This window comes from Python bivittatus, unplaced genomic scaffold, assembly GCF_059951505.1.
Source record: "Python bivittatus isolate LINGU-HERP-01145 unplaced genomic scaffold, Pbiv_v1 ctg000700_np1212, whole genome shotgun sequence".
Taxonomy (NCBI): domain Eukaryota; kingdom Metazoa; phylum Chordata; class Lepidosauria; order Squamata; family Pythonidae; genus Python; species Python bivittatus.
Window position 1 is genome coordinate 83,059,866 of NW_028277098.1, and position 15,702 is coordinate 83,075,567.

General features: G+C 38.8%; 1 protein-coding gene across 2 annotated transcripts in view; it reads left to right on the plus strand.

Annotated features, from left to right (window-relative positions):
* RIMS4 (regulating synaptic membrane exocytosis 4) overlaps positions 1 to 15,702 on the plus strand; it is a 92,212-nt gene that overhangs the window by 65,302 nt on the left and 11,208 nt on the right. For both annotated transcript variants that reach the window (XM_088153722.1, XM_088153723.1), the window contains exons 3-5: positions 9,437 to 9,549; positions 11,579 to 11,680; positions 14,011 to 14,150. In XM_088153722.1, coding sequence (XP_088009848.1) covers positions 9,437 to 9,549; positions 11,579 to 11,680; positions 14,011 to 14,150 — 355 coding nt within the window. The remainder of the gene's footprint in view (positions 1 to 9,436; positions 9,550 to 11,578; positions 11,681 to 14,010; positions 14,151 to 15,702) is intronic.

The window sequence follows — 15,702 nt, forward strand, 5'->3', positions numbered from 1 at the left end:
ACAGCAGTGATGAAACAATATTCTTGGTATTGGACATCTGCTAGCGTGCTCTCCATTATATTCCCTCTCAGTGGTGATGGCATTTTGAATTCTCTTATGATCATATATTGGAAACTTCACTTTCTTCTCTTCCATTTAACCAAATTATTGGGGCTTGTGACTATTAGATGTCCAACCATCATGGTTGGGCTACCAGATTTTTACACCCTTGTAGCTTTGATGCCATCTAGTAGTCATCTATAGTTTTGTGGTCCATATCTGGAGTATAGTTGTTATCTTCCTGACCAATCAAAAGCACAGAATGATGGTTTGAACTTCTCTCCATTAGGTCTCATTCCATTTCATTTTACATCCAGCAGCAAATCCTGTATATGTTCCCTAATTCTTCCTGCACTTTTCCAGTAGCATGCTTTTTCTAGATTAATGACCCCTGGGCTGGAAATTTCTTTTATTATTCTACTTCAATTTGGTGGGGTGAAATAGGCTTGCTGAGTGGCAGAAAGGTGCAGGATTTTGTCACCTACTTTAGTTATCTGGTGGCATGAAGTATGAGCATATTCTCTCTTTCTGTGTAACATCATTTCCCCAAAGTCAGTGGCTGGAATTTTACTGAATTTCCTATGTAAAATCCTTTCAACTAAAGTTGCCCTGATTGAACTTGAGACTCTTTACATAGAAAACAAGGGTAGTCTTGCTGAGTTTAAGGCCTTCACCTGCTACAAAATGCCATAATGTAAGCCCAGGTAGGTAATAAAGGATAGAGCTTTTGAATGTCATTGAGGAGGATCTTCAACCTGTTTTTGCTACATGAATCTCTTTTTGAGATTTGGATCAATAGCTGTTGGCTATTGGGGTTGTTGGGGAATTTAGAAAGCTGAGAAAGACAGAGTTAGAAAAATACTAAGTTCTTGGTCTGGCATTGCATAGCAGTGCTTGGCATGCAATATCTTAGAAGCGCATTAAAAATAGATTTGAAAAGAGGTCACAAACTCCACACAGTCAAGAAAAGAAATTAATGATATGTTGGACTAAACTTAGCTGTGCAAAAGATGCTTTCCACCTGCTAATGTGTCACATTTGGCACATTGGAGAGGAACTGCTCCCACTTGGGATTTCTTCAAAGCCATTCCTTGCTGCAGGCGATTTCTTTCATTAGGCTCTTTGAAGACTACGACTTTCCAAAATAAGAGTTTAAAAACAGGTCAAGAATACAGATAATTTATAAGGGAGTGTATGGAAAAAAGATTATTAAATCCAGCAAACACAGCAGGGTGGTCTCTTTGAATATCTAACTGATTTATGTCACAGAACAAATATGATGCTGAGAACACTGAGCTAGGAGAGTATTTACGAGTTAGAAATATGTCAGGTTCAACTAAGAGCAGAAGAGCAGGTTAACCAAGCTGGGATTAGCCACTAGGTAAGCATTAAAGTAATGACTGACCTAGTATTGTCATGAACAACTGCAACATCTGTGACATTGTTTTGCGTTAACTTTATTGTTGATGCTGCTATTGCTTCTGCCTGTACAGAGTTAAGTTTTTCAACATGCTTTGTTGTTATTTAATATATTTTTATGCCACTTCTTGTTAAAAAGCACCTCAAAGTGGTTTACAAAATATAAAATACAGAATAAGAGCAATACACACACACACACATACATACATACATACATGCATACACACACATACACGCACACCATAAACAGTAGAAAGGGGGGGAAAGCTGGAAAAAAATAATGTAACTTTCACATAGAGAACGCCCAGGTGAAGAGAGAGGTTTTCAGCAGAGGTGTAAAAGATGTAGTAATAGGCACCTCATGAATTTCAGGGAGAAGATCATTCTGGAGCATAGGTGCCACTCCAGATTGGCTTTCCATGACAGTGAAATCTGTAGGAGCCCCCCTCCCCATATTATTTAGCTGTTCTTTCTGACAACAAACAAACTTCCTACTTTGCACACCCAAAAACTACAGGTCATGATCTTGTCATGATTTATTTTTAATTTATTGGCTCTCATCCACCCTATTGCTGTCTTCAGGCACTAATTTGGAACATGCTCACACTCCTGATTCATGTTATATGGAGAAATATAGCATCATCAGCATAATGATGACACCCTGCCACAGATCTCTTGATATAAATGTTAAGTATCATTGAGGACAAATTAGTGATCTGTGGTACCCCTGTCAGTCATCTAATACTAATCTTCAAGCCTATCCCTGCAACTAAGAGCAGAACTAGTGGGCACTTTCATAACACCATTGTTTCTAATCTTGAATCCTTCAAAAGCAGCTTCAATCAATCCATAATTCTCTTCTCTTCCAACATAAGGAACAAATAATCGCTGGTGGTGGCCCTGGGGAAACAAAAATCCGCTAAGATCCTAATCCATGCAAAAGAAGAAAAAAAAACACATTGCTTGTGCCCGCCCTCTGGCCCTATGTCAATATTTCAGCTGGTGTGCATTTATCTGCCCCCCAAAAATCAGATCAGTTCCTTTGAGAGGCAGTTGAAAAGCCATCAAGCTACCCTTCCCTTTGAAAGAACTGTAGGAGTTTGAAACTCAAGAACTGGGAGGTAGGGTGAGGCAAGAGTTCTTCAAATAAGGAAATGGTCTACTCGCAAGCTTCAGAGAGCCTAGCTTTTAAAAGAAAATATGAGCTGTACTGCAGTTTCAAATAAAGAATGGCGAAACCAGAAATAAGTCAGCTCAGCAATCCATCACAACCAACGTCATGTGATCAAAAAGGATCAGAGATTATTTCAAATTTACAGATTCTTTACATGGAACTGCCCTTTATCCTTTTTTTAAAAATGTCTCCTAGTTAGCAGGATATAGCAGTTCAACAGAATTACTCACAGTCATTCTCAAAATACTATTTTTGAAGGTACTCTGATCCAAGGTTTCAGCCGATAATTCTGAAAGTAAGAGACAGCTTGAAGCTATCTAATTCAAATGAAATTTTGCATGGTTGCTTTCACTAACCTGATGTTTCCTATTGTGTGTGTGTGTGTGTGTATGTGTGTGTTTGTGTGTGCCTTTGGGTCATTGTTGAGTCCTGGTGACTACTTGGCCTAGTCCCTGCAGTTTTCTTGGCAAAGGTTTTTGGGAGTTGTTTGCCATTGCCTCCTTCCTAGGGCTGAGAAAGAGTGACTGGTCCAAGGTCACCCAGCTGGCTTTGGGTCTAAGGCAGGACTAGAACACACGGTCTCCTGATTTCTAGCCTGGTGCCTTAAGAACTACACCAAACTGGCTCTCCCAAATATCTATATACACCTATAAATCAGTGCCTATACTGTAATCCCCAGGCCAATAAATCTGAATGGTACCAGATTAGAAGAGGCTTTTCAACTATGTTTTAGTAACAGAAGTTCTAGAAGCTGTTCCTTCTTATCTATCAGTCTGCTTTTTTCTTCTCATCTGGCAGGCAGTAGGGGATGCAGAAAATATGAAGTGGAAATTGCAGTAGCGACAACAGCATCATAAAATCTTAAGGTGGAAGGGGCCTTGGAGGTCTTCTAGTCCGATCTCCTGTCCAAGGCAGGAATCTTCAGACCATCACAGACAAATAGCTGTCCAACCTTTGTTTGAAAATCCCCAGAAATGGAGCACCCATGATCCAGGAAACAAGCTGTTCCACTGCTTAATAGCTGTCACAGTCAGGAAATTCCTCCTTATTTGGGGTTTGGGTGTCACTCTGTAACGCTTCCACCTGGTTGGCTCTTGTTCTACCCTTTGGTACTACAGAGAATAAATCCACACCCTCTTTCCTGTGATAGTCCTTCAAGTATTAGAAGATTGCTATCATGTCTCCCATTATCTTCTGTAAGAAACTTGCCTAGTTCCTTTAACCATTCTTCATAGGATTTCCTTTACATCTATGTTGCTTTTCTCTATATTCTTTCCAGTTTCTCAGCATCCTTCAATGTATTGTGATGACCAAAACAGGATGCAGTGTTCCAGGTGCAGTCTGACCAGTGCAGCATAGTCCAAAATGATCACTTCCTATGATCTTGACATTATACCTCTGTTGATGCAGTCCCAGATAGCACTGGCTCTTTTAATAGCACGGCACTATTGGCTCATGCTTAATCTGCACTTTACCAGGACATCCACGTTCTTTTCATAAGCTCTATCATGCTGTTTCCAAATCTGAGGCCACATATAGTATTTATAAAAGGGGGGGACAATGTAGCAACACTTTCAATTTGTTCATACCTCCTAATTCTGCTAACTGACTGACCAACATGGCAGAACTAATGATCACATGAATGTGGGCAAGAATTATATACCCAGGTCAGAAAGATTTGGGACTGCTATTGTTATCCACTTTCTATTAGACATGACTTGGACTTTTACCTGATTTTTCCACACAGAAATGGATTCTTATTTTGCAGTCGTTTCAAAGCTCCATTGGCAAAAAGAACATGATTTGCTAATTCCCCACTTCAGCCTTGCTATCCCTTCTCCTCCCCTCCACTTCCTCCATCTTTCAGCTTCTGTGCTAATCTGTAGGGTTTCTGGTAAAATGCAGATCTCTTAAGGTCACTGAAAATGACGTTAGGTATGTCCTGTGATCAAGTTCCAAGCTGAGATTTTTTTGAACTGGTCTATAGGAAAGCTCCCAGTGCCTGAATGAATATGGGCTCATTTCTCCATTACATCCTCCTTTTCTTGCTGATAGCTTTCTCGCCACTACAGTGCCCCAGCAACCATTTCTGACCTCTGCTGACTTTGTTCAGACCTGATGATACAGCACATATTGGTTCATCAGCTCTTCAGGGCAGGTTTTTCCATCAGTATAAAGTTTTGAGGAGGACTCTTCCTAAAGGCCATCTGATCTAATTTTATAAAAATCATTAACATGCTGCTGAAATTAGTACATCGTTAATTATACTGACTAGAAGGCAAAAGTGATAGAAGGCAAGAGATTGGATTTTTTTTTTATGGACAAAAGAGGTGGTTCATTGAATTCAGTGCTGTTTTTGTTCCTTGTGCTTGGATATGTAAAGATTAGACATTGTTAAATAAGGAATGCAGAGGTTTCTTCAGGATTGGTAGAATTAATAGAACTGTGAACTTAACATTTTATGTAATAGGGCAGGGTTCCTCAACCCTGGCAACTTGAAGATGTGTGGACTACAACTCCCAGAATTCCCCACCCAGCATGGGTGGGGAATTCTGGGAGTTGAAGTCCACACATCTTCAAGTCGCCAAGGTTGAGGAACCCTGTAATAGGGAATGGGTGAGAGCCTCCCCCCTCCCCCAATTTTCTTCTTGCCTGATTTATGCTTTTCTGTGGAAGAAACAATTTGTAATACTTTTTTTTTTGCTAGGTTGCACAGGAACCCATTTATGATTTAGTTAACTGCTTCACGTCAGACTTAACTTCTAGTGATTATATGGACAAATCCCTGTAAATTTTCCCCAGTTTTGTTTCTGCAAGTCACCAAATTCTGGGAGAAATATCTGCTGATCACAGTGCTGCAGCAGGAGTCGGGTGGGTCTGGCAGCAAGACTATCCATTTTCCCATTATCCCATAGTGTCATAATCAGATGTGAACTGCTCCCATTACTTTCCTGGCTTTATATAGGCTAGGAAATAAATAATGACTTCCAAATTTCTCCATGTTCTGTTGGGAGATAATGGAGGAGATTAGACTGTCATTCCTCTGTTCCATGATAGCGCTAAACTATTGGGCTAAAGAATAAGAGCCATAGAATTAAAGCACATACACTTCTGGTGGCTGAGTGATTCTGCTATTACTGTGAGGTTCTGGCTCCCTGTAGGTTCTGCTAGGTCACCAACACAGCATTGCTAAGCTGTTTAGGGAATGAACAGGAGAATGGTAGCCTATAGGCTGACCAGGAACTGGAAGGGAAAGGATGTGCCCACATCAGCCCAGAACAACTACCATGGCATCTAGTAAAAACCAGTCAGGCAAAAATGATGACACAGCTTACATCATAACACAAACCCCGGCCTTTCAGCCTCATATTGGACCCAAATACATAAGAAGTACATAAGTTAAATAGTTTGCATTGTGAGATCACAATGCACTTTTCATCATTTGCTCCACTCTCACCCCCAGCTATAAGTGGTCCCTCACACACAACTGGTCACTTGACATTGTCTCTGATGTAATAGGTAGCAAAGCATGACAGATCTTCATATGCTTTGTGTTAGTCATCTTATTTTAACACCAGCTAAGAATGATTTAAGCCTGCCTCACTCAAGGGCTAGAAACAAAATGAAGGCAACATGATGGGACACAATAGAAAACAAGATGTTGCCAGACAAGTCTGTGCTATGATTAAGTGAAAGTGGGGAAAGGCCCTTTCTTTCATCCAGGACTGGCCGACCAATTCACTTGCAGTCCATGGTACTATTATCAACCATCTTCAAACCCAGCTTTCAAATATAATTGAAACTTAATAAATTGAAATTAATTCAATTTGTTTATATTTTTATTTATTTTTATATGGTCAGAATCTATTCTGACTCCACATATTACTAGTGGAAAGATATTACTTTATTCTGATATTTGTTATCAGTGAAATCGCCTTATCTTTCAGGAATTTGTCTATGATATTCATTCTCCCAGGGATTAGTCTTCTCTCCATCTTTATTTTTTCTTGAGCCCAAGAAAACAAAACTTTTCACCATCAATTATATATGTAACCTAGCAGTACATAATTTACTTTATTATGTAAATTATATATATCAGAAGCAAAAAACCCAAAACATTAAATATAGATCTTCAGGGAAGAAGAAATGCCTTATGGTTTTGTCAATGTGCTATGTTATAGTGAAGCTTAATGTGGACAAGAATTCAAATCTTGAGCCAGTCCTGGAATTCTTGAGCACTATTTAAAACAGTGTTTCTCAAGCTTGACAACTGGAAGATGTGTGGACTTCAACTCCCAGAATTCCCCAGCCAGCATGGGTGGGGAATTCTGGGAGTTGAAGTCCACACATCTTCAAGTTGACAAGCTTGAGAAACACTGATTTAGTATATACAAAATACCATTCTGTTCCATTACACGGTCTTCCCCAACAGGATATCCTTAAGATGTACTGGGACTACAACTTCCAGAATTCCCAGCCAGTATCAGGAAGGTCACATCACAGCAGCAATATTTTTAGGTCATTATGAAATGGTTAAATTATATCCAAATTAATAATGAAAAAGCTATGTGCAGTGACTATTTCGATAATGAAAAAACATAGAAGATCTATGCACCTCTAGAATAAAGGGAAATTTTTGGATTAATGCATCCAAATCAAGAGTTGAGGATTCTAACACCTCTGATTATAAATTAACCACCATCTAGCAGGACTTATTTTATTTTTATCCCTTTGGGTTTATTTCAGTATGTGAAATAGACCAGCTACTGATTGTTAGTTAACTACATAAGTCTCTTCTTACAATCCACACATGTTGCACTCTATATTCATATAATTTAGTTGAATGGAATGTTTCTTAATGTGCCATTGAAACAAATATATTTTGCAGGAAATTTGTTGTTATCAGCATTCTGCTGTGCAGACTGATTCTATTTATTTTTACACTGTTGACTAAAGACTACACTTGGGTCACTTTCTCATTAGTGATTTCCACAGTCTTTATGTCATCCAAACATCACTGTACTGATATAACGATAATGAGGACAGGTTTTGTACTGTCTCAGTGATTCTTAGATGATGCTGTAAAAATGCTTTAGCTTCTTAATGAGGAAGAGCAGAAGGTATAGCATAAGGCAAAAACAAGTGGTAGAACAGAATGTATCACTTTAAATTGCAAGTAGAGATGATGTTATTCATGAAGGTTTCCTTACATAAAATTCTGGAGCTCTTCAAACAGAACTCTAGTACAGTATGTTGGGTTGGGATCTTTCAGCTTCCCCCCTCCTCCAGTTTTTTTTTTTTAAATTTACAAAGGATTTGGAGGTAAAAGTTAGAAATCTCCGTTCCAAAGGGATTCCCACCAACTGATTGAAGTGGTATAATTAAATTTTCTCCTCAACTTTCTGCCATTTTCCTTTGTTGGATGTGTTGATCAGGCATCTGTCAAAGGAGCTTACTGCTATGAAATTCCCAATAAAAGGAACTTCTAGACCATATAGACATATTGAAAGCAAACAGGCACAGTATCTATCTGAGAATTCTAAAAAAACCTCAAATGTGGAGGCGATAATGTTTTCCTAAGACCAATTTCTATAATACTGGAAAATAGCCAATGCAATTCCAGTTTATAAAAAAGGGCCCCAAAAGGATGTTACTGGCCTACAGTCTATTCTAGATCATTATCAAGAAAAAGTCAAGGACAGATCTTAAGGATCAATATGGCTTCTGCAAAGAAAGTCTGCAAACTTAATAAAGTTCTTATTTCCTCAAGACTGTCAAAAGCATGTAGACTGAGGATTTTGCAGTTATTGTTAACTTAGAATTTCAAAGAAGCATATGATTAAAATCCCTCAAAAAACATACAGTTAAAATATAGGATAGAAGTGGAGGTCCTCTAGTGGTCAATATCTAGCTAAAGAACATACATAAGTGAAAGGGTATAAAAAGTGTTATTCCCTTGGATCTGTCTTAGAACTAGAAATTGTTAATTATTTCATAAATGCTCTACAGTTTATGACAAGAAGTGAAGTGTCCAGATTATTTTTATATTCTTAAATTCCAATTACTGTATTGTGAACTTATTGATGGTATAAAAAAAAGTATAAGAAAAAGAAGAATCCAAATAATAGAAATAGGAAGAGTGTTAGTATAGAAATGGAAAAAATACAGGGACAAAGAGGTGCCAAAATAAAATTAATACAATTAAGAAAATTATCAACTTGTTCCTTAGCAGATTCAGTATGTCACACCATGTTATTTTAATTTCTGAACAGGATCTATTAAGCTTAGCAATTTTTTAAAATTCTGTGAGGGTAAATAGATTTTTTTCCCATCTCCTGCACTTTCATTGAATATAAATAACGAAAAGCTGGTCTGTGCAATGTTAGATTCATTCCCAAAATTTATACCTCAGAAGAGAGATTCATTAAAACATTAATTGCAAACTACTTGGCTCTGCAGGCTAGATATTTTGTGTTTTTCTACAGTGTTGGTAGGGGAAGGGGAGTAGAGTTGAGAAGGGGCAAACATCTAAGATTGGTCTAGAAAATTATATTTTCCCCAAATTGTTTTACTAAGAAGAGAACTCTTTGCCTGTAATTATCTGTACCTGCTCAAACATGTATCCTTTCTGAATTAGAATTAACTGAGAATTAATGTAACAACCTGTGTGAAAATCAGTGAGAATGGTATCTATAGAAATAGTTACTCATTCCATGTATATATCCAATAATTGAAGGCTATTTAATTATCAGGTCATTGTAAAGACTTGAAATAATAGTTAGTGCTAACCTACTGATTTTGCAGCTTGAATTTCAATGGAGTTCATCTGGCATCTGCTGGACAGTTCAGTGATTTCTTGGGGAGCATGGGACCAGCACAGTTTGTGGGTCGCCAGACCTTGGCCACTACCTCCATGGGTAAGAAACAAAAAAGTTCTTTTTCCCTGCATGTAAGTATTCATTTAGCCTTATCTGTCTTGATTGTGCTTTAGAAAGAATAAGTTTGATGGATCCATATCACAAGAAGTCAGGGAAAACAATGGGGGGAGAGAGATGAACAAAAACAGGAATGACTAAGTCCTAATTACAATGACATATACTCTGTCTTAGCAATTAAATGGATATAGAGACTAAAGGGTTTTCCAATGTTCACAAGGAAGCCACCAGTGTAACTGAGACTGGGAGATGAAGCTGAAGGAGAAGCAAATGAAAAGGTTTAAACTATATTCTCTTCAACTCAACGTCAAAGCCTCTGCTGCCATAATCTTCTGTTCTATAAATGCTATATCGTTGTTTTATGAAAGTGGCCCCATTTTCTTCCTAGCTTGCCAACACTCCCTTAGATATAGGATAGCTAAAGGATCAAGACCATCCTTTCCTCTGTCATCACAGTCCCCACTGTTTAAAACCCAGGGCCCAGCCCTTGATCCCAAAAGAATCATTCAAAGCTATGGTAGACAGCATGATGACCATAGAGACAAATGTGTTTCTTGTTGATTGCTGGACTTGGTTCCCCTTCTTACCTTTTTTAAAAGAGGGAGGGAGGGAAGGAAGGAAGGAAGGAAGGATGGACAGACGGATGGACCAATCTTATTATTAGCATTCAAGGAAGCAAATGAAAAATTGCTGCATAAATAATTGATACATTTTTGTTAGTGCCTTCTAGACAACTTATAAATCATGAATAGAGGGAGTAATCTTTCAGTGACCATGGTGGCCAATAGTCCTAGGGAAAAGCTGATGAGAAAAAAAGAGAGAGAGAGAAAAAAAGGCTTTGTGTAACTGAAGATGATTTTCTAACAGTTTGATATAGCTTTATTGAGTATAAACAAGGTAGTAGCAGGGGTACCTGCTAGGAGTTGCATGTGTCAGAATCTGTAAATAGTGGGCATTACATCGCAATCAAAGCCCTGACCATATTGGGCATGGATGCAAGGGGGCATAGCTTCTGACACAATGCCATGGCCACCATCTTGTAGATTTTGCCACTCCACCCCATACCATGGATGTCCCTAGGTGGTACCAACTTACACGGTAATCTATGATCAGATATTTATTAGTTTAAAAAGAGGTACTGAATAATGTACTACTCTGTAGTACATGGTCTAGTACCATATTTTACATATTAGGAAATTCTGTTGAATAACAACATTATCTAATTGTGCTATGAACTGAGGGAGGGAGGGAGGGAGGGAGGGAGGGAGGGAGGAAGGAAGGAAGGAAGGAAGGAAGGAAGGAAGGAAGGAAGGAAGGAAGGAAGGAAGGAAGGAAGGAAGGAAGGAAGGAAGATCTGCTGCAAAACAATCCCTTTGGTGTTTCTCCTTCAGCAGCAACCCCTTCTTTATAACTCTACCCCATAAATGGCAAGGATTGCTGGAATTAGCTGAGGCAAGGAGGGAAAGCAGAATGATTAGCAGTATTTCTGAGCATATCTTGAGGAAAAGGTCACAGAGAAGCAGATGGAAAAAGTGCAAGCATGTTCTTCCTGGGCAGATGGTCTCCCCCCCCCCCCCTTTGTTGATGCAGATACTGTCTGTAATTGCAGCCATCTTCTCCCATCGTTTTTGCACTGTTGCCACTATAGTATTGTTAGAGGAAATGTAGCAGTTAAGATGCTGCCCTTTGATCAAAGCGACCCAGGTTTGGGTCCTCACTTGATCACAGAGCTTACTGAGTGATCTTGGGCTAGTTCTTTTGTTCCAGCCTAAGCTACTTCACAAGACTGATATTGGATAAAATCACATGGAAATCTCCATGCAACTGCCTTGAACTTCCCAAGAAAAGGTGGTATGTAAAATAAACAAACACCAATAAAAGTATTTGAGGATTTAGGTCTCACATGAATATGTGTGTCTGATGGTGTGTGTGGGATATTGTGAGGTAATTACATCTAATTTTAAAACTAAGGACTATTTGACTTTTAACTTACATCTTGCTTGGTGCACAGGAGATGTGGAAATCGGATTACAAGAACGAAATGGACAACTGGAAGTGGATATTATTCAAGCCCGAGGATTGACCCCGAAGCCTGGCTCCAAAACTCTTCCAGGTACTATATTTCAATCTCTCTCAGTTGTTTCTTCCCTTTAATAAACTGTTCTTTCCTCTTTGTTGCTACAAAATGCTCGACGATCACTGGATGCCTGTTGTGGTTAAAAGGAGGCGCTGGATTCTAGAAAAAATAATAGGTTGGATGATTTTACAACAATTTATTTCTCTGTTTATACAGTGCAGCCACTTTAGGCAGATTGAACAGAATATATTTTTTAATGCCATTGTCTAAAATGATCTGATGTCACAGAGATGATAAGAAGCTTTCCTAGCTTTTTGGTGCTCAGGGTCAGCAAAGAGATTCATGTACTTTGATTCCTAAATCCAAAACCAACTTTTGATTTCATGCTAAATATTTTAGCAATAGCTGAGTGATTTTAAATCCTTCTGGTGAGAAGTTATCAGAGACGGAATGAGTGTTTAAAATGAAATCCACACCATTTGAAAAATTGCAATCCATTCTAAGGCAGTCCCAGCCCCAAGCAAGTCTAGATTAAGCCTTGAAATCTTTTGCCAATGTTCTACCTCACCCAGCTAGTCTTTTCCTGCTAATCCCCCTCTGAAGTGCCCCTTCACACTTCATTAGCATTGTGCAGGGTATAACCTGGGGACTAACTGGAGAAGGACACTGATTTGCTACCATATAAGCAGATAGACCAACTTACCAGTTGGACAATTTACCCAAACAATTCCTGAATTTACAGTGACATTCCTAAGATTTCAAGATAGGAGGTGGCTGGATAGGCAGGACTGTTAGTTAGTCTACATGGAGTAAACAATCTATTATGGCACTTCTTTGCTTGCAAAAGGGATGAGGAAAGGCATGAGAAACAGGAGGTCAAGCAGTTTTGTTATTTTCCTTATACAGTAGTTCCCACTTTGTTGCATTTCTGGTTTCAAGGCATTGAGGAGTACTGTTGCAAGATGATGAACCATGAGTAATATATCTTACATTAAAACTTAGCAAGACCTCTTGGTTGGTATCATCTAATTGGCTAAATTTATAACAAAAATCTCTTATAGAGATAAAAAGTCCGTGCAAGATAGTGAGTAAAACTCTTCCAAGCTTCATTAAAAATGGTACTTTTCAGTATGTTTGTGAACTGTCATTGTAGCTGTAGGTAAATCAAGCGATCACCATGGGAAATTAATTGCGCTCCAGGTAATGCAATTAAATTAATTACAGATATGAGTGGTCTTATGATGTATCAGCCATAGCAGAAACACAGTACATGGAGAGTAGAGGCATATCTCTTTCCCCTCCCCAGAATGATTGGAACAAAAATCTATCTCCTTGTGCTACCAGGAGCTCTAGGAAGAAAATCCATTTCTTACTTTTCTTACTGGGAAACTTACTGTCCAAGCTCTCTAGCTATGAGAATGGAATGCAATTTTGTTCCAATAGGAAGAAATAAGGTGTTCTGTCTCCATGCACTGCTTTCCCAGTAAGGACTGAATACATACATATTTGCATATCTACCAGCAGCCAATGCAACTCCCAAAGATAGGTGTTAATTCTACTGAACTGACTAATGTTGGTCACTATATGAGGAGTTGCATTCTGCACCAGCTGCAACTTCTGAGTTGCCATCAAGGGGAGGCCCACATACAGCAATTGCATAGTTTAACTGGGAGATGAGTCACTGTTTTCAGCACTTCCTGGTCCAGGAAAAGTTGCAACTGACAAACCAACCAGAGCTGGCTGAAAGTTCCCTGGCCATGGCCTCCACTTGCTGCTCTAGTAAAGCTGTGAGACCAGAAGAACCCATAGACTATATACCAGCTTCTTCAGGAAAGTGCAACTCCATCAAGAGTAGTAAATGGAGTAACTAGGCACCAGAAGGCATCTGTATAAACAGTAACTTTGGCTTAATGGGATTCAGTCTCAGTTTGTTCATCCCTGTCCAATCCCTCACAACTTTCAGGTACTAGGTCAGGGCAGCCATCAAGCAAAGTGAAAATTGAAGTCTTTAAGTTAAGCTCAACTTCAGTTGAATTTCTTGCTAGTGATACAGAAATGGTTTGCCATTGCCTTTTTCCAGAAAATATTTTTGATTTCTCAGCCTAGCTTACAGCCTTGGTATTACCTGGAGATCCAACTATTAGTCAGTTTTGACCTTGGTTAGCTTCTAAGCACAGATCAGCTAAGCCAAGTGCTACCCTTTGCTGAGGCACACCAAGCAAAGGATCCTTCTTTCTTTGACTTCTTAAAAATAAAGCCAGTAATTACATAGGAAATTCTTTCCACAAAATAACCACATTATCTTCATGGTGGATTTTTAAAAAGTAGGCTTTGAACTTATCATGAATCCCATGCTTTTCTTGCAGCGGCATACATCAAGGCCTATCTACTAGAAAATGGGGTTTGCGTTGCAAAGAAGAAAACTAAAGTGGCTCGCAAATCTTTAGACCCCCTATACAATCAAGTGTTACTTTTTCCCGAGAGCCCACAAGGCAAAGTACTTCAGGTAAGGTGCAATTCGTTCACTTCGTTTATATTCCTCCTTTCCACTAAAATTGTCCTCAAGGCACAATAACAAATTAGATAAGATAACATTATGATCAAACTCTAAAAAATGATAAAAAGCACACCGATAGGTAAGAAAAAGCAAGCACCAAAACCTAACTAAGAAGCAAGACAGTTTAGCCATGAAAAGTCTGTGGGAATGAAATGTGTTTGCTTGCTGGCCAAAGGTCAGGAGAGTGCACACAAGGATGCTGCACCACTTGGAAAGTATCTCAAGACCTCTGTGTTCTCACAATGTCAGCAAACCAATTTCTCTCTGACTCTTCTGCAGAATGAAACTAGTATTTTTCTGCTGCAATGTTGTGTCTGTTTGTTGATCTTGAGCAGCAGCAGCTGGAGGAATTTGCTCCATGTTCTCAGCATTTCAAGTCAATAGAAACACACATAATCACAATTGGTCTACAAACAGCTTTTGAGATCTGGGGAAGTGAAAATAATAGTCATCTGGAGTACTTGAAAACAAAGCTACATTTCCCTTCTTTTGCAGGGAATTTCTGAAAGCTATCTCTGGTATTCCTGGCAAATATGCTCCCAGCTTGTTTGTTTGTTTTATTTGATGTATATGGCCACCAATTTGCAAGACTGACTCTGGGCAACTTACAACTGAAGAAACATGAAAACGAGAAGTTAATAATAAATCAAAACACAGTCTAAAATAATAAGTCATTGGAATATTAAAAAACAAACAGGATAATGAAATAGAAGTAACAATAATAACAGAAGCAACTGAGGCCAACTAACACAAATCTCATTCAAGGGTCTTACACTCTACATAAGCTCATCCCATGTTCTGGTGCAATGCTCAGGGGGAAAGTCAGAGTCTTTAGGGCCTTGTGAAAAGAGACACCTCGATCTATTCCGGAGCTTGGGGGAAAAGATCAGGTTTTCAAGAGTCATTTAAAAGCAGTTGAAACTTCTGAAAGGATGGTATTGCAGAGGGCAGGCACTGTGGCAGAAAAGATGTGCTTCCTAGGATCCATCAGATGACATTATTGGATGGATGGAACACAAAGCATGCCTGCTCTGTTGGATCTTACAGGATGGGCAGAAACAGTGGAGAAAGGCAGTCCCTTAGACAGCCAGGCCCTGTGATATGAAGGTCATGTAGATATGTCATATAACCAGTATTCTGAAGTGCCTTCAGAAAAAACTCAGTGACCAGGGGAGTCATATACTTCCCATAATCAGCAGTCTTGGTGCAGAATGGACCAGCTGAACCTTCTAAACACTTTTCAGAGGTACACCCTAGCCCTATAATTAAGAATGACAGCAGTATAATTAAATTAGTAACAGTTACTAGCCTTAAATATGTTGAAATATTTATAGTCCTTCATTTATTTATAAAATTTATGAATGCCTCAGTCCCCAAAGACTCTAGATGGTATACAAAATTTAATCTTCAAAAACATTGTTCAGTGTAGCCCATAAAAGGGTAGATCTCTTCAAAGTGGCTTGAGTAATACATATGCATTACAAAAGTGGGATATAATGAA